This window comes from Engystomops pustulosus, chromosome 6 (assembly GCF_040894005.1).
Source record: "Engystomops pustulosus chromosome 6, aEngPut4.maternal, whole genome shotgun sequence".
In the NCBI taxonomy this organism is placed as follows: domain Eukaryota; kingdom Metazoa; phylum Chordata; class Amphibia; order Anura; family Leptodactylidae; genus Engystomops; species Engystomops pustulosus.
The window spans coordinates 33025667-33049343 of NC_092416.1; the positions used below are offsets into that span (position 1 = coordinate 33025667).

Sequence of the window (23677 nt, forward strand, 5' to 3'; positions counted from 1 at the left end):
CGATAGGGCCCATAAAGACCTATGGAAAGTCCTATTTAGCCTAGAAACATGACACATGTGAAGGCTACTTTCCCTAGCCATGCCATGGCTTTAATAAACTCAACTCAGAGCATCATAGAGATGTATTATCTGTTCCGAGTTCCATATCGACTGTTTCTGTACTGTCCCTTACTTAAATGATGCCTTGAGTCGAGGACACTACCAAGAACGGTGGTATTTCTTGAACTCATAGAATCATATGATGCAGTTTGTCCGGTTGAGCCACCGTGGTTGGGAAATGTAGTCAACGCATGCACTATGTATCTTGCCTCGAATGAACTCTTACTCATATGGTTGCTTATTCGTAAAGGGGCCTACTTTATCCACTTTATCCATACATGATTTTGGGGGGGGGCTGAATAAATTCTACGGTAAGTTGTGACTGATTCCGCTGTCGTTGGTGTATCTCCCATGAAAACTAAAGAGTATAATTCAACTTGTCCAACCATAACTTCCCTTGACATTTACCACCGGGAGATGTCAGGACACCACCATACACATTAGATGGTTGGCTGCTCTAACTAAATTTGGCAGGTTTGACTGAAAGTATATGGCCACCTTTACTTGTAAACTCAGGACAGATTTATCAATACTGTAACCATTTCAGGATTTGTCGGAGACTTTTTCACACTAATGAGAAAAGCCTCTGACTCTGTACACCATACCCAATATAAGTTTTTTTTGTATATCTGCCCAACGAGCTTTCACCACCTCCAACTCTTACTCCATAGGATTATTGTAGATTCTTTATTTTTTTTTCTTTAGTCTTCAATGCTCCTGAGTAATCAATACACTTCACCTGTCTAATCTCAAGTGGGTAGTCTTAAACCAAAGACGGTAGCCCATCTGACAATAAAGAGCTTCATTGACATATTGGGACACATTTACTAAGGGCCCGTCGGACGCATTTCCGTCGGGTTTCCCGAATTTTTCTGTTTTGCGACGGATTTCATGCAACACAAATCGGGCAACTGATTCGGACAAACCGTGGAATTTAAAAAATGAAATAGTGTCGCGAGATCAGCACTCACGTGCACCGGGAAGAAGAAGCTGAACTCCGGCGGACCTCAGCAGGGAAGAGACACATGTAGGAAATTGGACGCACGATCTTAGTGTATCGCGGCAGCTCAGAATCCTCGTCGGACATTCCGGATCGGCGGCGTCAACGGGACGGGTAAGTAAATGTGCCCCATTGGGTGGTAAAGCTAATCACATGGATCGCTCGGAAACTGTAGGGACTAAAGAAAAAATTCTGACTGTACAACAGTACAAATCACCAGTGAAATTTTTTAGGTTGTAGCCCTCAGATGCCCATGAATTATACCGCATTACAAACAATAACAATTAAAACATTCACAAAGATGAAAACCAAAGGACATAAAAAAACATAAGTTCCCTACGATATCTTGCCGATACCATAACCATCAAATCATAGCTAGCTAACGGAAAAAGAAATACAAAACATTTCTGACAAATTCGATTGTTAAGAAAGAAAAAAGGTCAACCAAAAAAATGAAAAATATGAAAAAACACTGATTTTTGGCTATAATTTGTCTCCTATAACATGAAATCTTCGACCCATTGATAAATTTGCCCTGATGGCTCTTGGTGTCATTCTAGAGATGTGATGTCATTGGCTATTTTTTCCCTACACAAGTTCTTGAAGTGTTACATTGCCAAAAGTGAATGTGAGGTAAGTACCAAGACCATTTTCAACATTTTTGTGAGATGTGTTTTGTCATGATCGACAGAAATACTGGAGGATCACGTGTACCTCTAATGTAGACCCTAATGGAAAGAAGTCCTACATCCACACCTTGGTTATTACCTCCGGTGAGAATACATAAGTTCAATCGCAGACATACTCCATAAAAATAAAAAGGCAAGCCCGCCTCTGGCAGTTTACCACAACCGAGTGGCATGTGAAGGGGGGGCAGGCTGTAAGACGTAGTAGCATTTAGGGAATGGAGTTAACTTTAGTTGTACTGGGTCATCGGGAATGTCGTGCAGGGCCCTGCTAGTGAGCACTCTCAAACATACTGCTCTTTAGGGCAGACGTATGGGGCCCTTGAACCAGCTGGAGGGTAGCAGAAGGTCGATTCCGGTGCTTTTCTCGAGTCCTGTAAGAAGAATGAGAGGGGCACATAGCCAGGATGTAATTGGTCTAAGAAGTAGTCCTCCCCATGGGCACATCGGCTGTTTAGGAAGTCACGGGATTCAGGTATTTCTGGACAACGCTCTCTAAACATCTGTAGGAGAAAGAAGTCATATGTTGGTTTAGATGGAAGGAACTTCGTCTCTTACCTTGGTACAGGATAAATCTCCGATGAAATAGTCTTTAATGGATGATGAATTGATAGATGGTGTATATCTATGGCTTCTGTGGCTTTATAATATATTGTATATTCACATCTACTCCTACATTTAATCATATATATTAGATACTTAGATCTTGTTAATAGCTATAATTTGGGTTAAACTAGCGGAAACAAGGTTTTTTTCTTACATTGGTTGCCTGGACAGGGGCAAAATATAAGAAAGCATACTTACCCTTCTCCTGCTCCCACACCCTAATTTCAGGGCCCATATCTTTCAATACAATAGGTGGCCTCCTCGGACCACAGAGGAAATTATATTCAGTGGTCCAAGGAGGACAAAAATTAGCCATAGTGGTTTACTGTGAACCCATACATTTTAAACCAAGAATGAGCACCCAAGACTGGAAGCACTATAGCATTGTGGGACCTGTACTACCCCTGCTTAAGCTCTCACAAGGTTCAGGGGCTAACAGGGGCTAGTAAAATAATAAAGGTTACTCACCACTCCCAGCTCCTCTGCTACTCTGTTATGGCTGCAGGGAACACTAATAGAGATTCGATTGGCCAATTACTGGCTAAGATGGGTCAAACCAACATATGGGTCAAACCAGCATATGGGTACAACCAGCATATGAGTATAACCAGCAATTGGCTGAGAAGGCATGTCGTGTCTGGAGAGTAAGGTATAACAGAGAAGCAGCAATTATTTGGAGCTTTGGGGGGAAACAAGCAGCTACAGCCCCTTGTTGAGTCTATGTCAACAGAATTTTTTGATAGAAAATTTGATAGAACTCATAGAGGAAACTAATTAAACTAGAAAATAGTGGTAGATATTTGGGCTCCAAAATTTATTCAATTGATTGTGTAAATCTCTGTTAATTCTGAATTAAAGAGTCCACTGATATATTTTTAGCTTTTTGTATATGCCATACAAGTAAAATGTAAAGTTCCGTATACACTTGAGTATAAGCCAAGATTTTCAGCAGCATTTATGTGCTGTAAATTCCCCACAGGCTTATACTCAGGTATATAAAAAATAAATAAATTGAGTACTCACCATTTTGACCACCTTGGGAAGCTCCTCTTCTTCATGAGTGGCGGCTCCAGGTCAGTGACGGCCCGGCCAGCGAAAAAACTGTGCTGACATCATAGTTTGTGTGCTGTCCATTTGCACTGACCTGAAGCTGGTGCACATGAAGACAAGAGAGGAGCTTCCCGGGGTGGTCAAAATGGTGAGTTTATTTTTTTAATGTTCTTGGCATACTGAGGGATAGCAGGCTACTGTATATTCTACAAAGGGCTGGCTGGCTGTATACTAAAGGGGGCTGGCTATATATTACAGGGGGCTGCATATATACAACAGGGGTCTGGCTATATACTGTAGGGGGTTGGCTGGCTATATACTACAGGGGGCTGGCTACTGTATGTACTACAGAAGACTAGGTATATACTACTGGGGCCTGGCTGGCTATATACTGCTGGGGGCTGGTTGGCTGGCTGTATACTACTGGGGGCTGGCAGACTATATACTACTGGGGCCTGCCTGACTATATACTACTGGGGGCTGCCTGACTATATACTACAGGGGGCTGGCTATGTACTACAGAAGACTAGGTATATACTACTGGGGCCTGGCTGGCTATATACTGCTGGGGGCTGGTTGGCTGGCTGTACACTACTGGGGGCTGGCTGACAATATACTACTGGGGGCTGCCTGACTATATACTACTGGGGGCTGGCTATGTACTACAGAAGACTAGGTATATACTACTTGGGCCTGGCTGGCTACATACTGCTGGGGGCTGGTTGGCTGGCTGTATACTACTGGGGGCTGGCGGACTATATACAACTGGGGGCTAGCTGACTATATACTACTGGGGGCTGGCTGGCTAAATACCTGAGAGTATGTGATCAATGCATTTCCCACCCTAGGCTTATACTCGAGTCAATAGGTTTTTCCAGTTTTTGGTGGTAAAATTAGGTGCATCGGCTTATACTCTGATCGGCTTATACTCAAGTACATATGGTAAGTCCAGTAAAAACTAAAATACTTAATTGGTGGCATTTAGAAACTTGAAATATTTTCATAAAAATTTAATCCAAAAGAATGTTGTGAAAATTATAATACTTAACAAATGTTTGGTATAAACACCAATCACTCTACAGAATTTGAATACTAACACCTTCCAAAATGTGAAGAACAATGTAAAGTTGAAAGTTAAATCAGAAAGTGTTGACATCTTTGAGAAAACAATATCTTGAAAAGTTTTAATTTATTTGAAATTGTTAACAACAAGAGTGATTATTGCCATAATTTTCTCCATTTTCCTAGCTGTGAGAGGGCTTTTTTTTGGCAGGGCACTTTGTATTATATAATGATAATAATTACAGTAAATATTATTTATTAATAAGCTTTTGTTATATTTTTTGTAGAGAAAACGCTTAGAAAATATATTGGTCATTGTTTTTAACTGTTTATAGCTCCACAAAAATAATTTCTTATCTTTATTATATGGGTCAGTATGAATGTGTCGATACCAATATCTATAATTTTGTTTTACTACTTTGGCAAAGTGAAAAAAAAAACACTTTCCGAGACACAGTGGGGAAGATTCATCAAAAGTGTCTAAGAGCAAAACTGTTCTAGTTTCTCTCGACAACCAATCAGAGTTTAGCTTTCTGTTTCCCACAGCAATTTATAAAATGAAAGCTGAGTTCTGATTGGTTTCCGTGAGCAACTAGAACACTTTTTCTCTCAAACACTTATAATAAATATCCCCTAGAATTTTTTTTTTTTACATTTTTATGTTGATTCCAATCGATTGCTAGGATGTGGGACCCCATTCATCCAATCACTAAACCTCAACTAGGAGATGTCTAATCCAAAGTCTATGGGAGACATTTATTATGGCTTCCAAATCATTTTCCTCACATAGAAGCCCTGAAACAATTGCAATTGCTAGAAGACCACCAGCGAACACGATTTTTTACCCGTTCAAACCATCTCCAACCAAGGGGACATGGAGGGGCATGATGGGGGGCATGGGAGTGAGCTGGAGCAGGGCGTTCCTGTCCCGTCCTGCAATTTGTGGTGTTACATTATTTGAATTCTGCATATATATTTCTATGCTTGGTAGGAAATGGCATAGACCGGGCGGCGGTACCTGGCATTGCCTGGTAAGTGCGGGCGTATGATAGCTCCAGTCATTATTTGTATATTTATGTCCTTTGATAATTATTATTTTTTAATTCAAGTTCCTCCTAGGTGAAATCCAGAGACTGTAGACAATGGGAGACATGTATCATTATTTCTGCTAGTCAAATTGTCTCATCTTTTGTCGTTTTTTGTGACTTTTTTGCGACTTTTCACTTAAACTTTTGCTGTCGTTTTCCAAGTACACCTTGTGCCTTATGTATCTTTTTTTTACAGATGTTTGTTTCACTTATGTATCACTTTCTTTGCTTATTTATGCGATTATTCAGGTGCAAATCTGCACCTGGTCCAAGGAAGGATTTTTTTCATAACCCCTGTTTTAACATGTAAATTGGAATTATTCCACATGCTTTAAATGTTTTCAATTTTGCACAGTAAATGTTTGCATTTACATTTATTTATAATTTATTGGTTACTTTTAAGGGTGAGGTCACACGTAGCGTTTTAATTGCATTTTGAAACCTATTACAACAGCTGAGGAGAGGTGATTTGCCAAATTACATTACTGTTTAAAAAACGCAATATAAATGCGACATAAATGCATGTGTTAACATGTTTTGTAAACTCAAATGTTAACAGAAATGTAATTAGGCAAATCACCTTTCCTCAGCTGTAGTAATAGGTTTCAAAACGCAACGTGTGACCTCACCCTTAACACCACGAGTGACCGCAGCCTCATACATATGTCGTCATCTCCCTCGCCTGCATATAACCTCCTTACATGGCTTGTGTCCATGTGCATTTGAGACATTTGCAACAAAAGTACAATCATACACACAATGCACAATCATACATGTGGAGCAAAAATGTCTCAAATGCCAAATGTCTCAAAAATTCACCAAAGGAAAAAAAAAACTATGATACATGTCCCCCTAGGAGTCCATAGTCAGGTAAATGTTTGACCACAACTCCAAACTCAACATATCATCAATCTAGTAGTTCTGGAAAATCTCTCTCTGGGCTGCTGCTCTGTTCAAACCCTTCCTACCACTGGTTTGGTGTCCCAATGGCTATTTATCACCCATAAAGTAGATTTAATTACTATGACTGGTTAAGTACCCATTTAATATATGGAAATATAGGGTATAGTACTATGTGCTCTCTTGTATGTTGGAAGGAGAAAGTCAAAAAGATCTAGAAGTGATGGAAAATACACAGATACTTATTCTGGATAACATTTTCGCTTGAAGCTGGACTGCTTATACCCATCAGCTTGAGATTGGTGAGAGGTAAGTTAATTCTTAGGAGTGCGGAGACACCTAACAATAATGATGTCCATGTAAATCTTGTATGTTCATTATAATAACCATATAATCTTCTCAATTCAACAACCTTCAGTTACTAAATAATTACAGAAATGCCACTAATGGTCTAAAACTAGTACTAACTAAAAGTAATTAAAATGCTACGGAGGTCATGCTTACAAAGTTACATGCGTGTAGGTTGCGGCATGCAGGACACATTTAGGAGGTGAAGGGAAAAATGCTGGAGGGGTTGTAGAGATAAACAGGATAAGGTGGTAACGATGAGGTGTCACAGTGATGTGCTGATCAATACCCTTTGATGAGGAGCATTGGGAACAGAATACCTTGAGGCCAGGCTGAGGGAAAGGCTAGGTTGCATGCTTTAGCGTAAGTGAGGCTGGATAGTTGCATACTCGACAAGGTCTCCGCTGGCGTGGATGGAGCTCCCGGGGTTGGGAGGTGACGCCAGGGCAGAAGTGTCCAGCTCAGCATACTGGACATCTATGTCCGTGTGACCAGAACTCTGCAGATCAGAGCACCAGAAAGTGAGAAAATGGGCCTAGTAAAGGTCAAGTGTTAGGAAAAGGTCGGAGGAGAGGAAGGAAAGGAACTGTGCACAAGTTAGAAACGGGGTGAGAAGGGGTAGGGGGGGTAGGGTCAAAAGAAGAAGGAAATAAAAGAAAACAGAAAAGAAATAAATGCAGAAAAAAATAACACAACAGAAATATTATCAGCAGCAGATAACCAAGGTCTAAGTGACGTCTTTATTACTTGTTTGACATAAAAACTTTTATTTTTATCTTTTCAGAGTAATAAAAAAAGAAAGCTGAATGAAAGAAATAACAAACAAACTGATCCGCTGCTTCATTCTCACTGGGGAAAAAAAAATCAAAGTTAATTGAAAACTCAGTGTGGCTCGGTTTTCACTGTAAAATTTGATGAATAATACAATATTATATAACACAACAGAAAGAGAGTAAAAATAAAGAAAAGATTAAGATCCCGCTCAACTACATTGTCTCCATGCAATTTGTCAGAACTATTTAAAGCTGTTTAATGGTTGATAAATATTTTATTCGAGAGCGTGAACTGTTTGCACACATTCTGAGTCTTTTGGAATTCTTTCTCCAACCACCACCATTCCGAAGAATCATTGCCAAATATTAAGGAATAGCACCAAATACCATAATAAAGTTCTTTACCATCAAATGGGCAGTGCCAGACAGTCTGCTCCACCTGTCTAATTAGCATAATATTTGTGAACACTAATGTTACTATTGAAGGGAAGGCGGAGTCAAGAAAATAGGCCAGTTGTGTCGGAATTAGTGGAGCAATGCCTAATAAAGGGTGGAAGCTGTTGGAGCCGGTGAAGGTGGTGAAGGCCCCTTCTGGTTTTTCAAAATTGATGTACCATCATTACTGCATTGAGTCCAACTCTTAGGGGCTCTGAGGTGTTTGGAAGGCTGCAACCCCCTGTTTATACTGCTCAAAGCAGAACATATTTTGGCACATTACCGATTCTCCACCAAAGACCTAACTCAAAAAACTCATGTCTTTGAAATCTATTTTTTGAAACCTAATGATGATTTAACTTATAGGTTTCTAAGAAATAACGACTGGAGGCCTCTAGGACTAGAGGAAAGATGATTTCACTACCCTCATAGCCATCTGATCAGTTTTTAAGAAACATAAATTTTTAAATTATGCTTAAATTATTGCGGCCATGTTTGCGCTGGCGTTGTGTGATGCCATTTTGGAGGGGATTGTCACTCCCGATTATGGGGGAGCTATGATCCTCTCCAAAATGGCAGTGCCCTGTACTACCATCATGCTAGTGCCGGGGGAGCAGGGCCACAGAGATTTATATTTAAAGAGTTAGTGCCCGTGATCAATGCACCAATCATGGGTGTTAATGGAGGGGATATTGGACCTGGCCCTGAACTTCTCAATACTACCCCTAGGTCTATAATGCAAACTACTGATGGGCTCTATGACTAGAGGAAAGATTGTTTCACTATGATTCTTTACTGTAAGAGCAGTGGATTGTACAAGTTCAAAGTGACCCTTTTCAGGGACCCAAAGTGATCTGTTTTGCATGCAGCCTGCAAGTATTACATTTCAGTTCAGTTTCACTTATATCAATGGGTTACAAGTGTATAGAAGGGTAGGGCAAATGTTTGTTAGTTCTCCACTGTTGCCTAATGACAATCTTGAATGGGTAACTTATCCTATCTCAGAATTTAAAATATTTGAACTAAACTGTGCCCTTAAATGGTCATTCGATTTTCCACAAATTGTACATAAATCGAGTGAATACAAAAATTGTTGTCAGAGGAAAATACTTCTTTCTCCATGTATGAAGCTTTTTTCCTCCTCCTCCTGCCTCCCCGATAAACTGACATTTACTCTAAAAATCATTCCCTCTAGAATGGAAGGTACTACAGCTCACAAGAAGATGTCTATGAAGAGAAGAGGGGGGATGAGTGAGCTGGATCTGACTGAGAGAGTAGAGATACAGGTTCAGAAATGGGCTTCTAGAGATAATAGTATGTTTCCAATGGCGGATTAAGTGTCCCATGTCCACAGCAGAGCTCCCTTTACTGAAATGTCCACAGCAGAGCCACCCTTTACAGAAATGTCCACAGCAGAGCCACCCTTTACAGAAATGTCCACAGCAGAGCTCCCTTTACACAAATGTCCACAGCAGAGCTCCCTTTACAGAAATGTCCACAGCAGAGCCCCCCTTTACAGAAATCTCTACAAGCAGACCATCTTTACAGAAATGTCCACAGCAGAGCCCCCCTTTAATGAAATGTCCACAGCAGAGCCCCCCTTTAATGAAAAGTCCACGGCATAGCACCACTTTAAATGTTCACAATACAGCCCTACAACCCCCATAGATCACAAAAATGAGGGGTCCGATGGGGTCCCTCATACCTCGGAGACCGGTGAGCGGGCGCTTGGCAATTTCTGTCAGCTCCATAGACATTAATGAAGCAGAACGATAATGCGTTGCCATCTGCTCCATTAGTCAGACGGAGTGACGAGGGGTCCAACGTGATCTGTGGGGGTCTAAACCGAAAATCCCTTTAAGTCATGTTTTCAAGAACAGCCTTATACATAGTACAGCCTGAATCTAGTATCCTTATTTGACTTTGCCATCATCCATTATTTAAAATGGTTGGGTGGAGGGGGGGGGCTTCACACGTTTCTATCTCGATTCCCAGTGTACATAACTCTGGGGCAGCGCCTGCTGCTGATATTACAGACTAGATTTACTCTACCTGATCACCATTTGTCTGCTTTAGCTTAATTTCACTTAGAAAACATGTTCTTTTTAATATTGATTTAGACTAAATCTTAGACTTTTCTTCCCACTGAAGTCTAATAAGGGAGCGATTTCTGTAACGTATGTTGTATTTCTGCCTCTGCTGCACCTCTCTTATCCATATAATAGACTAAGAAAATCCAGATCCATTCATAATATATAAATCGGTTCCTTTTCTATCATATGACTACACATTACATAAAGAATGATGAGGGACGGATAAGCTAACGATTCCTTCAAGCTGTGTCGTCGCCATTCAAATACGTCTTGAATAAGTGAATAGTATCTTATAAGACGGTTCCAACCTCTACAACCTCTGCCTGTCTATTCTGAAATCTAGCTTTATTAAAAAATTCCAAATTGGGTCAAATTTTCTAAGACTGGGAGGGTGATTATTTTATTTAACCAGCTAAAAGTTGAATCCAATTCTCATATACAGGCAGTCCCCGGGTTACGTACAGGATCGGTTCTGTAGGTTTGTTCTTAAGTTAATTTTGTATGTTAGACAGAACTGTGTATTTTATAATTGTAACCCCAGGCAAATTTTTTGTGACAATTAGATTTTAAGAATGTTGGATTCTCATAAGAACCAGGATTAACACTAAAGCTTCATAACAGACACCTGTGATAACTGTTATAGCTGATTATTGAAGCCTAAGGCTAAAGTACAGTAAATTACCAACATCCAGAGGTCCGTTTGTAACTAGGGGTCGTCTGTAAGTCGGTGTTCTTAAGTAGGAGACCGCCTTTATAAGAAGTAAGCTGCTGATTAGCCCCAGAGATCACCTGACCCCTGACACTTCTGCTCTGGATGTGAATTTAAACAAAGAGGATGTTGGACCCGCTGCTTGAATGAAGAACCGGAGCTGGGTGGATGTGATTTGTATTTTATTTTTATCCCGGCTACCCAAGCGGTCCATTAAAACTTGCATACCCATTTAAGGAGGACCTGACATCTGTCACCTCCTGACCTTTCTCCCTTAAATTCTGTATAAAACATATGATAGTCCTCCTTTCATCGCTTGCATTTCTACCTGGCAAGAAACCAAAGGGTGGGATTCATCACTGTCTCTTATGAATGCAGCCAGTTGTCTTACAGCCAGTTGTCCTACAGCCAGTAGTCCTACAGCCAGTAGTCCTACAGCCAGTTGTCTTACAGCCAGTTGTCCTACAGCCAGTAGTCCTACAGCCAGTTGTCTTACAGCCAGTAGTCCTACAGCCAGTTGTCCTACAGCCAGTTGTCTTACAGCCAGTTGTCTTAAAGCCAGTTGTCTTAAAGGAAACCTACCACTTGTAGTGGCAGGTTTCCGATGGCAATATCGGGCACCAGCTCAGGGTGAGCTGGTGCCGGAGCTTATTTTAGTTAGTGTTTTAAACCGCAGTATCGCGGTTTAAAACACTTTTTAAACGTTGTAGCCGGCGCAGGCAGGTACGCGCTCGGCGCTTACCGTGCACGCGGCTCTCATTCACTTCCTATGTAGCCCGGTGCACGGTAAGCACCGAGCGCGTACTTGCCTGCGCCGGCTACAACGTTTAAAAAGTGTTTTAAACCGCGATACTGCAGTTTAAAACACTAACTAAAATAAGCTCCGGCACCAGCTCACCCTGAGCTGGTGCCCGATATTGCCATCGGAAACCTGCCACTACAAGTGGTAGGTTTCCTTTAAAGCCAGTTGTCTTAAAGCCAGTTGTCCTACAGCCAGTTGTCTTGCAGCCAGTTGTCTTGCAGCCAGTTGTCTTGCAGCCAGTTGTCCTACAGCCAGTTGTCTTACAGCCAGTTGTCTTGCAGCCAGTTGTCCTACAGCCAGTTGTCTTACAGCCAGTTGTCTTGCAGCCAGTTGTCCTACAGCCAGTTGTCCTACAGCCAGTTGTCCTACAGCCAGTTGTCTTACAGCCAGTTGTCCTACAGCCAGTTGTCTTACAGCCAGTTGTCCTACAGCCAGTTGTCCTACAGCCAGTTGTCTTACAGCCAGTTGTCTTACAGCCAGTTGTCCTACAGCCAGGGCTGCACCCAAACTTTCTGCTGCTTGAGACGAGCAATAGAATGGCGCCTCCTCTTCCCCATCCAGTAGTAATGTATCAGTTCATTTTCTAGTTAGTTAGTTCTCCATGTTGTGTCGTGCTGACATGTGCCCGCACATAGGGCCTCATTTATTAGAACCCCTGCACCAGTTTTCTGTTGGACTTTGCACATTCTGAGACACATTTGTGTCACGGCTCAAGTATACCCAGCACGACACAAGATTCTGCACAGCAATGGGCAGTCCAGTGCACAGTCAGACCGTGCAGCAAATTTATCATGCAGTGACCAACAGAATTGTGTTGCACACCCATGTTAAAGATGCACCTAAAAAAGTTGGTGCCAGATTTGTGAAGAAGGGGCGCCACAAATCATGAGTCTGGTGCCCCCTGAACACTACACAGGCCAGTGTCAAGTCCTGCTTTTAGCAGGTAACTGCACCCCTAATGCTGCACCTATCTTGCTGCAGTTGGTGCTGCCTGAGGCAAAAGGCTCAACTTGCCTTATGTCTGGTGCATTTTCTGTGTATTTTTCAGCATGAATAGTAAGTTTAGACTACATAACCCCTCTATACATATGCATATTTGGTATGCCCAAACGTGTACATGACATTTGCTGATTTTCCCAGAGAAAAAAAAGATTGGGTATGTTAAAGGGATCGCCCACTTTCAGAAAATAATATATTGGTTGTGTAATGAAAAGTGATTAAATGTTTTAATTTACTTTCTGTATCGATTCCACACAGTTTTCTAGCTATAGAAAGCTTCTGTGTTTACTTGCAGCGGATAGAAATCTGTCAATGGTCATGTAATGGACACAGAGGTGCACAAGCCGATATTATCACAGAGAGTAATCAGAGCCGTGTAATAATAACCTGGGTGACATCACATGACCAGGAATATGAGCCTTGCACCTGTGTGACATCACATGACCAGGGAGATAATGAGCCATGCACCTGTGTGACATCATAAACCTATGTTGTCCACACAAGGGGCGGACGGGCCCAGGGCATAAAACACATGATTCTTATTTAGTTACATAATGCACGTGATGCCTTCGTCTCATTTGAGCTGAAACGCGCGTCGGGGCTGGAGGGTAAGAGAAGCTGTTTACCTTAACACTCAGGGCAAGTGCAATATAATTATATACATGCATTAACAGTACCTTACGATAGAAGTGGTATATATCCCCTTAAGATTGCCTGAGTTTTAGATAATATAATACGCATGGTTTTCCCTTTGTGTCCAAGTGGTGTTACTCCCTTATCTGCGCATCACCAACTGTGGCTGTACATTTTTAACTAGTATCATTTATATTTATTCTTACATCTTTATTTCCATTGTATGTTGAATTTAATAAAGCATTATCTAACTATATAAGAATTATATAGGTTTATAATTATTATTCACAGCCATAGGCTTTGTTGTTCTATATGACTCTAGAAGCTACTGTTTTACTGACCAGACCACATACTTGGGTAAATACGTTATTAGCTTCACCTCTATTCAGTGGTCAACTGTAGGTATAGACCTGTGTGACATCACATGACCAGGGATATAATGAGCTGTGCGCCTATGTGACATCACATGACCAGGTATATAATGAGCTGTGCATCTGTGAGACATCACATGACCAGGGATATAATGAGCTGTGCCCCTGTGTGATATCACATGACCAGGGATATAATGAGCCGTGCACCTATGTGACATCACATGACCAGGGATATAATGAGCTGTGCACCTGTGAGACATCACATGACCAGGGATATAATGAGCCGTGCACCCAGGGCCGCATCTGCCATGAGGCGAGATGAAAATCTCGCCTCAGGCGGCAGAATGTGGGTCCCTGTAAAGGGCGGCGAAATTTGCCGCTCTAAAGTGGGCGATTCGGGCGTCCATTAACGCTGCTGTGACTGGCAGTGGAGACGAGCTGCTGTGACGGGGGAGGTGAAGACATAGCCGCTGTGACTGGGGAGGAGACCTAACTGCTGTGACTGGGGGGGTGGAGTCCTAGCTTCTGTTACTGGAGGGTGGAGACCTAGCTGCTGTGACTGGCGGGGGGAAACCTAGCTGCTATGACTGGAGGGTGGAGACTTAGCTGCTGTGATTGGCAGGTGGAGACAAAGCTGCTGTGACTGGCGGGTGGAGACCTAGCTGCTGTGACTGGCAGTGGGGACCTAGCTGCAGTGACTGGGGAGGTGGAAATCTAGCTGCGGTGACTAGGGGGTGATAGACCTAGCTGCTGTGACTGGGAGGTGGGGACCTAGCTGCTGTGACTGGGGGGTGGAGACCTAGCTGCTGTGACTGTCACGTGGAGAACTAGCTGCTGTGACTGTCGGGTGGAGACCTAGCTGCTGTGACTGGCAGTAGAGACCTAGCTGCTGTGACAGGGGAGGTAGAGACATAGCTCCTGTGACTGGGGAGAGACCTGGCTGCTGTGATTGGGGGGTGGAGACCTTGCTGCTGTGACTGTCGGGTGGAGACCTAGCTGCTGTGACTGTAGGGTGGAGATCTAGCTGCTGTGACTGGCAGTAGAGACCTAGCTGCTGTGACAGGGGAGGTAGAGACATAGCTCCTGTGACTGGGAGGTGGTGGTGGACCTAGCTTCTGTGACGGGGGATGTGGACACCTAGCTGCTGTGACTGGGGGGTGAAGACTTAGCTGCTGTGATTGGGGGGTGGAGACCTAGCTCCTGTGACTGGGGGCTAAAGACCTATCTGTGGTAACTGGGGTGGAAACCTAGCTGCTGTGACTGGCAGGTGGAGACCTAGCTGCGGTGACTGGGATGGAGACCGAGCTGCTGTGACTGGGAGGTGGAGACCTAGCTGTGGTGACTAGGAGGTGGAGACCTAGCTGTGGTGACTGGGGGGGTGGAGACCTAGCTGTGTTAAGTGGGCTGGAAACCTAACTGCTGTGACTGGCCTGTGGAGACCTAGCTGCTATTACTGGGCGGTGGAGACCTAGATGCTGTAACTGGGGGTGGAGACCTAGCTGCTCTGACTGGGGGTGGAGACCTAGCTGCTGTGACTGGGGGTGGAGACCTAGCTTCTTTGACTGGAGGTTGAGACCTAGCTGCTGTGAATGGCAGGCGCAGATCTATCTGCTGTGACTGGCGGGTGGAGACCAAGCTGCTGTGACTGGCGGGTGGAGACCTAGCTGCTATGGCTGGCAGTGGGGACCTAGCTGCAGTGAGTGGGGAGGTGGAGATCTAGCTGCGGTAACTAGGAGGTGATGGACCTAGCTGCTGTGACCGGGGGGTGGAGACCTAGCTGCTGTGACTGGGGGTGGAGACCTAACTGCTGTGACTGGGGAGGGACCTGGCTGCTGTGAATGGGGGGTGGAGACCTAGCTGCTGTGACTGTTGGGTGGAGACCTAGCTGCTGTGACTGGCAGCTGAGACCTAGGTGCTGTGACGGGGGAGGTAGAGATATAGCTCCTGTGACTGGGTAGACCTAGCTGCTGTGACTTGCGGGTGGAGACCTAGCTGCTGTGAGTGGCAGTGGAGACCTAGCTGCAGTGACTGGTGGGTGGAGACCTAGCTGCTGTGACTGGGGAGAGACCGTGCTGCTGTGATTGGGGGGTGGAGACCTAGCTTCAGTGACTGGGATGGAGACCGAGCTGCTGTGACTGGGGGGTGGAGACCTAGCTGTGGTGACTAGGAGATGGAGACCTAGCTGTGGTGACTGGGGGGGTGGAGACCTAGCTGTGTTAAGTGGGCTGGAAACCTAACTGCTGTGACTGGCCTGTGGAGACCTAGCTGCTGTTACTGGGCGGTGGAGACCTAGCTGCTGTGACTGGGGGTGGAGATCTAGCTGCTGTGACTGGGGGTGGAGACCTAGCTGCTGTGACTGGTGGGTGGAGACCTAGCTTCTTTGACTGGAGGTTGAGACCTAGCTGCTGTGAATGGCGGGTGCAGATCTATCTGCTGTGACTGGCGGGTGGAGACCAAGCTGCTGTGACTGGCGGGTGGAGACCTAGCTGCTATGGCTGGCAGTGGGGACCTAGCTGCAGTGAGTGGGGAGGTGGAGATCTAACTGCGGTAACTAGGAGGTGATGGACCTAGCTGCTGTGACCGGGGGTTGGAGACCTAGCTGCTGTGACTGGGGTGGAGACCTAACTGCTGTGACTGGGGAGAGACCTGGCTGCTGTGAATGGGGGGTGGAGACCTAGCTGCTGTGACTGTTGGGTGGAGACCTAGCTGCTGTGACTGGCAGCTGAGACCTAGGTGCTGTGACGGGGGAGGTAGAGACATAGCTCCTGTGACAGGGTAGACCTAGCTGCTGTGACTTGCGGGTGGAGACCTAGCTGCTGTGAGTGGCAGTGGAGACCTAGCTGCATTGACTGGTGGGTGGAGACCTAGCTGCTGTGACTGGGGAGAGCTCTAGCTGCTGTGAATGGGGGGTGGAGACCTAGCTGCTGTCACTCGGGGGTGGAGACCTAGCTGCTGTCACTGGGGGGTGGAAACCTAGCTGCTGTGACTGGGAGGTGGAGACCTTGCTGCTGTGACTGGGGGGTGGAGACCTAGCTGCTATAACTGGCGGGTAGAGACCTAAATGCAATGACTGGAGGTAGATACCTAGCTTCTGTGACTGGGGGGTGGAGACCTAGCTTCTGTGAGGAGGGCTGGAAAACTAGCTACTGTGTCTGGGGGTGGAAACCTAGTTGCTGTGACTGTCGGGTAGAGACCTAGTTGCTTTGACTGTCGTGTGGAGACCTAGTTGCTTTGACTGTCGGGTGGAGAACTAGCTGCTGTGACTGGCAGTTGAGACCTAGCTGCTGTGACGGGGTAGGTGGAGACATAGCTCCTGTGACTGGGGGGTAGACTTAGCTGCTGTGACTGGCAGGTTGAGACCTAGCTGCTGTGACTGGCAGTGGAGACCTAGCTGCAGTGACTGGGGGGGTGGAGACCTAGCTGCTGTGACTGGGGAGAGCCCCAACTGCTGCGTCTGGGGGGATGGAGACCTAGCTGCTGTGACTGGGGAGAGACCTAGCTGCTATGAATGGGAGGTGGAGACCTAGCTGCTGTGATGGTGGAGGTGGAGACATAGCTCCTGTGACTTGAGGGTAGACCTAGCTGCTGTGACCGGCGGGTGGAGGCCAAGCTGCTGTGACTGGTAGTGGAGACCTAGCTGCGGTGACTGGGGAGAGATCTAGCTGTTATGAATGGGGGTGTAAACCTAGCAGCTGTCACTGGGGGGGGGGGTGTCGACCTAGCTGCTGTGACTGGGGGTTGTAGACCTAGCTGCTGTAACTGGAAGGTGGAGACCTAGTTGCTATGTCTGGCGGGTGGAAACCTAACTGTGATGACTGGAGGTGTGGACCTAGCTTCTGTGACTGGGGTGGTGGTGACCCAGCTACTGTGATGGGGGGTGGAGACCTAGCTGCCGTGACTCGATGGTGGTTACCTAGCTGCTGTGACTGGGGGAGGTGACCTAGCTGCTGTGACTGGGAATGAGACCTAGCTGCTGTGACTGGGGGAGGAGACCTAGCTGCTGTGACTGGGGAGGAGACCCAGCTGCTGTGACTGGGGGAGGAGACCTAGCTGCTGTGACTGGGGAGGAGACCCAGCTGCTTTGACTGGGGATTGGTGACCTAGCTGCTGTGACTGGGGGTTAGTGACCTAGCTGCTGTGACTGGGGGATGAGAACTAGCTGCTGTGACTGGTGCGGAGACCTAGCTGCTGTGACTAGTGGTGAAGACCTAGCTGCTGTGACTGGTGCGGAGACCTAGCTGCTATGACTGGTGGGTGTAGTCCTAGCTGATGTGACTGGGGGTGGAGACCTTGCTGCTGTGACTGGGGGGTGGGGACCTATCTGCTGTTACTGGGGGTAGGACATCTAGCTGCTGTGACTGGGGGGTGGACACCTAGCTGCGGTGACTGGCGGGTGGAAACCTAGCTGCCATGACTGGGCGGTGGAGACCTAGCTGTGATAAGTTGGGGAAGAGACCTAGCTGCTATGATTGCTGGGTGGACACTTAAACGCGGTGACTGGCAGTGGAGACCTAGCTGTTGTGACTGGGGGATGGAGACCTAGCTGCTGTGACTGGGGAGGAGACCAAGCTGCTTCACTGAGGGAGACCTAGTTGCTGTGAGTGGGGATGAGTCCTAGCTGCTCGATGGTGGTCACCTAGCTGCTGTGATCGGGTGGAAGAGACCTAGCTGCTGTGACTGGGGATGAGACCTAGCTGCTGTGACTGGGGATGAGACCTAGCTGCTGTGACTGGGGGTGGATACCTAGCTGCTGTGACTGGTGGATGGAGACCTAGCTGCGGTGACTGGGGGGTGGAGACCTAGTTGCTGTGACTAGTGGATGGAGACCTAGTTAATTTGACTGGTGGGTGGAGACCTAGCTGCGTTGACTGGCGGTGGAGACCTAGCTGTTGTGACTGGGGGATGGAGACCAATCTGCTGTGACTGGGGAGGAGACCTAGCTGCTCTGACTGAGGGAGACCTAGCTGCTGTGACTGGTGGATGGAGACCTAGCTGCGGTTACTGGGGGGTGGAGACCTAGCTGCTGTGACTGGTGGGTGGAGACCTAGTTGCTGTGACTAGTGGATAGAGACCTAGTTAATATGACTGGTGGGTGGAGACCTAGCTGCTGTGACTGGCGGTGGAGACCTAGCTGTTGTGATCGGGTGGAGAAGACCTAGCTGCTGTGACTGGGGATGAGACCTAGCTGCTGTGACTGGGGATGAGACCTAGCTGCTGTGACTGGTGGTGGAGACCTAGTTGCTGTGACTAGTGGATGGAGACCAAGTTAATATGACTGGTGGGTGGAGACCTAGCTGCGGTGACTGGCGGTGGAGACCTAGCTGTTGTGACTGGGGGATGGAGACCAATCTGCTGTGACTGGGGAGGAGACCTGTCTGCTCTGACTGAGGGAGACCTAGCTGATGTGACTGGGGTGTGGAGACCTAGTTGCTGTGACTGTGGTGGTGACCTTGCTACTGTGACTGAGGGGTTGAGACCTAGCTGCTGTGGCTGGGGGTGAAGACCTAGCTGCTGTGACTGGGGGTGAAGACCTAGCTGCTGTGACTGGTGAGGAGACCTAGCTGCTGTGACTGGTGGGTGGAGACCTAGTTGCTGTGACTATTGGATGGAGACCTAGCTGCTGTGACTGGGGGTGGAGACCTAGCTGCTGTGACTGGTGGATGGAGACCTAGCTGCAGTGACTGGGGGTGGAGACCTAGCTGCAGTGACTGGGGGTGGAGACCTAGCTGCTGTGACTGGTGGGTGGAGACCTAGTTGCTGTGACTAGTGGATGGAGACCTAGTTAATATGACTGGTGGGTGGAGACCTAGCTGCGGTGACTGGCGGTGGAGACCTAGCTGCGGTGACTGGCGGTGGAGACCTAGCTGTTGTGACTGGGGGATAGAGACCAATCTGCTGTGACTGGGGAGGAGACCTGGCTGCTCTGACTAAGGGAGACCTAGCTGATGTGACTGGGGTGTGGAGACCTAGTTGCTGTGACTGTGGTGGTGACCTTGCTACTGTGACTGAGGGGTGGAGACCTAGCTGCTGTGACTGGGGGTGAAGACCTAGCGACTTTGACTGGTGAGGAGACCTAGCTGCTACGAACCAGCAAAGGTGAAGGTGAGAGGATTATAAAAGAGTCAAAGTAAGTGGAGAAGGTAGCACAATTACAGTATTACATACAGTATTGTTCTGTAACTGGACCATCCGATATACATTGCAGAAAATCTTAATTTCCCTGCACAGAGCATTGACAGGGGCCGGGCAGATCCATGAGAGCGAGCGATGATGTACAGTAATTTCTGCAGAATCAGATATGAATTCATCTGGAAAAACACGGATTTATCGGCTGTCACACTGATAATACGCGTCACTCACTCCATGAAAGAGATTACACACTGGCAAACACTGACACAGCCTCCAGGTGACACAAGAGAATGACACATCCACACAGATAAAGATGCTGTTTGGGGCCGGATTTGAAAAAACATCTGTGGGCAAAATATTTTCCTTAGTATATATTCCTTAGTTTTTTATCGCTTCGGAGAACCTGTAATTTGACTGGACCCGGTTATCTAGGAGGTAGAGATTTTGACTCTTTGGTCAGTAGGTCTGTTCTGTAGGAAAGGTATGGGAGGGCTGAGTCTTGTGATTGAGCCGTCCAGACCCTACGCGGAATAGTCCAAAACACCTTGTATGGTACTTTATCCTGGTATGAGTCCTACATTTTTTAGATGTCAACAAGTTTTGGGACATTCAAGTGTGCTAATAATGCACCAAATTACCCATAAGCCACCTACTTTGAGGTGAATTTGCCCAAACACCGCCTCTTGATGTACCTCTTGATTGTTTATCGCAGAGGTTGGAGTCTATTGTCCCCTTTTCACCTATATCTTAAATCCGTTGCCTCATCCCCCATTTTGCAGTTCCGGCCAAGTTTGGGTACATTCGTCTCTGAATAGTGATATTTGTCCAGGTTCATTATTTTTTTTACTATTAGCTCCAGAGGGTGTAAAAATGTAAATAAAAGTTATATTTAGCTCAGTCTACAGCGTGACACCACCTCTGCCGTCTCCATTGGTATACATAGGCTTGGCTGTGACGTTGCGCAGCACTCCTGCTACATCCTCTTACTGTGCTCTGTGTTAGGCTTCATGTTTACCACCATAAATGGGGGAAATGAGCTAGTTACAAAAACAGCAGCTAATTCATGGCTCCCATCATCGCTCCCTCTCTTGAGAACAGTCATGGTGCAGTGAGACACTGGTCCTATTCCTGCCCCAATTTGTGCTGCAGCCACTCATTTCCTATGGGAAATCATCAGCGCTTACCCACCAATGTTCAACTGGCTGCCATTTCTTAAGGGGTTCTCTGCTGCCATTTCTTAAGGGGGGCTCTGCTGCCATTTCTTAAGGGGGGCTCTGCTGCCATTTCTTAAGGGGGGCTCTGCTGCCATTTCTTAAAGGGGGTCTCTGCTGCCATTTCTTAAGAGGGTCTCTACTGACATTTCCTAAGGGGGCCTCTGCTGACATTTCCTAAGGGGGCCTCTGCTGACATTTTCTATGGGGTTCTCTGCTGCCATTTCTTAACGGGACCTCTGCTGCCATTTCTTAAGGGGGCCTCTGCTGCCATTTCTTAATGAGACCTTTGCTGACATTTCTTAAGGGGGTCTCTACTACCATTTTCTATGGTGGCCTAGACTGACATTTCTTAAGGGGGCCTCTGCTGCCATTTCTTAAGGGGGTCTCTGCTACCATTTTCTATGGGGGCCTCTGTTGACATTTCATTAAGGGGGTCTCTGCTGCCATTTTCTATGGGGGCCTAGGCTGACATTTCTTAAGGGGGTCTCTGCTGACATTTCATTAAGGGGGTCTCTGCTGTCATTTTCTATGGGGGCCTCTGCTGACATTTCATTACGGGGGTCTCTGCTGATATTTCATTACGAGGGTCTCTGCTGTGAGCATTTCTTTAACAAGAGCTGCTGGAATAAGGGAGGCTGCTGGACACTACATATAAGGTGTATAAGGAGGTTCTAGGAGTATAATTCTGTGTCACATATATGTGTATTCTCAAGTGTAATGTGCGGGACAGGGGCGGTAGTCAGAGTTTAGGTATATGGGGGCCCTGATCCAAAGTTCGCACGAGGGCCCATTAGAGCCTTGTTACGCCCCTGCTACATATCGTGTAACCCTACACCCGTTTTGGAGCAGAACATGTCTATGTTTGCCAGGACTCTCTCTCTCTGTAAAGGACCATCTGGCAAATTTGGGACAAATGGTACATATAAATTTGGGGACATGTAGCAAAAATTTCAGTGACCGTTCCTTTCCTCTGAATGGAGCTTGCAGAAAACCGTGCACATGCTGCAGGAACAACTCCATTCAGATGAGCAGAACTTACCTATAGATAGCCGAAAATCCTGCTGCATGTGACTATTATCTAAAATTATAGTAACAGTAGTCCCCCAGCATCGACCCAGGGGGGGCACATTAGAAATATTTCTGGTATAAAACATCATTGATCTTCTGTCAGAAGACAGAGGTGAATTATTATACGTGTGTAATCATGCTCACAGTCACGTCTTACCCTTTGGTCACAGTAGGGGGCGTTGTCTGATGCTGACATATCATAATATGGCGTTTGTATTGGCAGGGTTATTATCTCCTCTTCTGCTTTCACAGGGTCCAAGTGCACAACCTGGAGGGGGAATGACATATAGTAACACGTGTTCATAGCTTTGTTATGTTACATCTAGATTATCATTTTGATGCCTGAATTATCTTTTATCATTTCATCACATTTTAGCAGGTGGTTCTTTCTTCAACAAGATTGTTTGTTAACCCCTCTCTACCCAAAACACACAGAAAAATAATAATATAATACCTGAATATCGTGAGCGGTGAGATGGGTCTTCATCTCTGACTTCTTCTTTGGTGGAGGAGCCGGTTTATGGGATGGAGGGAGATCTACCCTAAAAGTAACAGTGGGACACATTACTGATGGAAATGATATCCACAAATATTCTGAATGTTGGGTGGATTTACTACTAGGTGCAAATGTAACTCAAAGCCACTGAGGAAATGCCAGCCCTGACTGTCTGCTTAAAGGAAACCTACCACTTGTAGTGGCAGGTTTCCGATGGCAATACCGAGCACCAGCTCAGGGTGAGCTGGTGCCGGAGCTTATTTTAGTTAGTGTTTTAAACCGCGGTATTGCGGTTTAAAACACTTTTTAAACGTTGTAGCCGGCGCAGGCAGGTACGCGCTCGGCACTTACCGTGCACGCGGCTACATAGGAAGTGAATGAGAGCCGCGCGCGTGGTAAGCACCGAGCGCGTACCTGCCTGCGCCGGCTACAACGTTTAAAAAGTGTTTTAAACCGCGATACCGCGGTTTAAAACACTAACTAAAATAAGCTCCGGCACCAGCTCACCCTGAGCTGGTGCCCGATATTGCCATCGGAAACCTGCCACTACAAGTGGTAGGTTTCCTTTAAAGTCTGGACTGTCCAATACAAGTCCTGATGGTCTAATTCCAGTCCTGATATAGTCCTGACTGTCTCACATGTATAGCACTAAACATAAGGGGGAGCATTTATCATACACTGGTGCTAGGTGTGTCCGCATATGTCCCCGCTCTCTGGCATGTGCCGGATTTATCAGGAGGCTCCTGTCTCCAGTACCAGCACCTAAGGCTAATCCATTAACTGTGACATTTGATTTAGATGCTATTTTTGGCCCAAAAATACTCCAGCCCAACAGTAGTGTAGTAGGATTTGTGGCAAATTTGTGCCGCAAAATCATGCTGAGCGAATGAAGGAATTTATTATAGCTGCTAATGCAGGTGCAAAACAGAGACTAAACTAACAATATAACTGCACCTAAAATGTGATATATTTACCCCTATATCATATATATATATATACACATCTATAGTGGGTATGGAAAGTATTCAGACCCCTTTACATTTTTCACCCTTTGTTTCACTGCAGCCAATTGGCAAGATCAAAAAAGTTCTTTTTTTTCGCTCAGTGATGTGCACT

The 23677-nt window shown here is 46.0% G+C and overlaps 1 protein-coding gene across 3 annotated transcripts in view; it reads right to left on the reverse strand.

The window, feature by feature from the left end:
• Nucleotides 1–1696: 1696 nt before the first annotated feature.
• Nucleotides 1697–23677, reverse strand: part of NECTIN1 (nectin cell adhesion molecule 1) — a 146600-nt gene continuing 124619 nt past the window's right edge. Inside the window, exons 7-10 of one of the 3 annotated variants that reach the window (XM_072155617.1) lie at nucleotides 22520–22607; nucleotides 22223–22333; nucleotides 7229–7338; nucleotides 2097–2288 (exon numbers count right to left, since the gene is read on the reverse strand). In XM_072155617.1, the coding sequence (XP_072011718.1) occupies nucleotides 2240–2288; nucleotides 7229–7338; nucleotides 22223–22333; nucleotides 22520–22607 (358 nt within the window). In that variant the 3' untranslated portion in view covers nucleotides 2097–2239. Of the gene's footprint in view, nucleotides 2289–7159; nucleotides 7339–22222; nucleotides 22334–22519; nucleotides 22608–23677 lie in introns of all 3 variants that reach the window. The other 2 variants (XM_072155618.1, XM_072155615.1) reach the window with 2 other exon arrangements.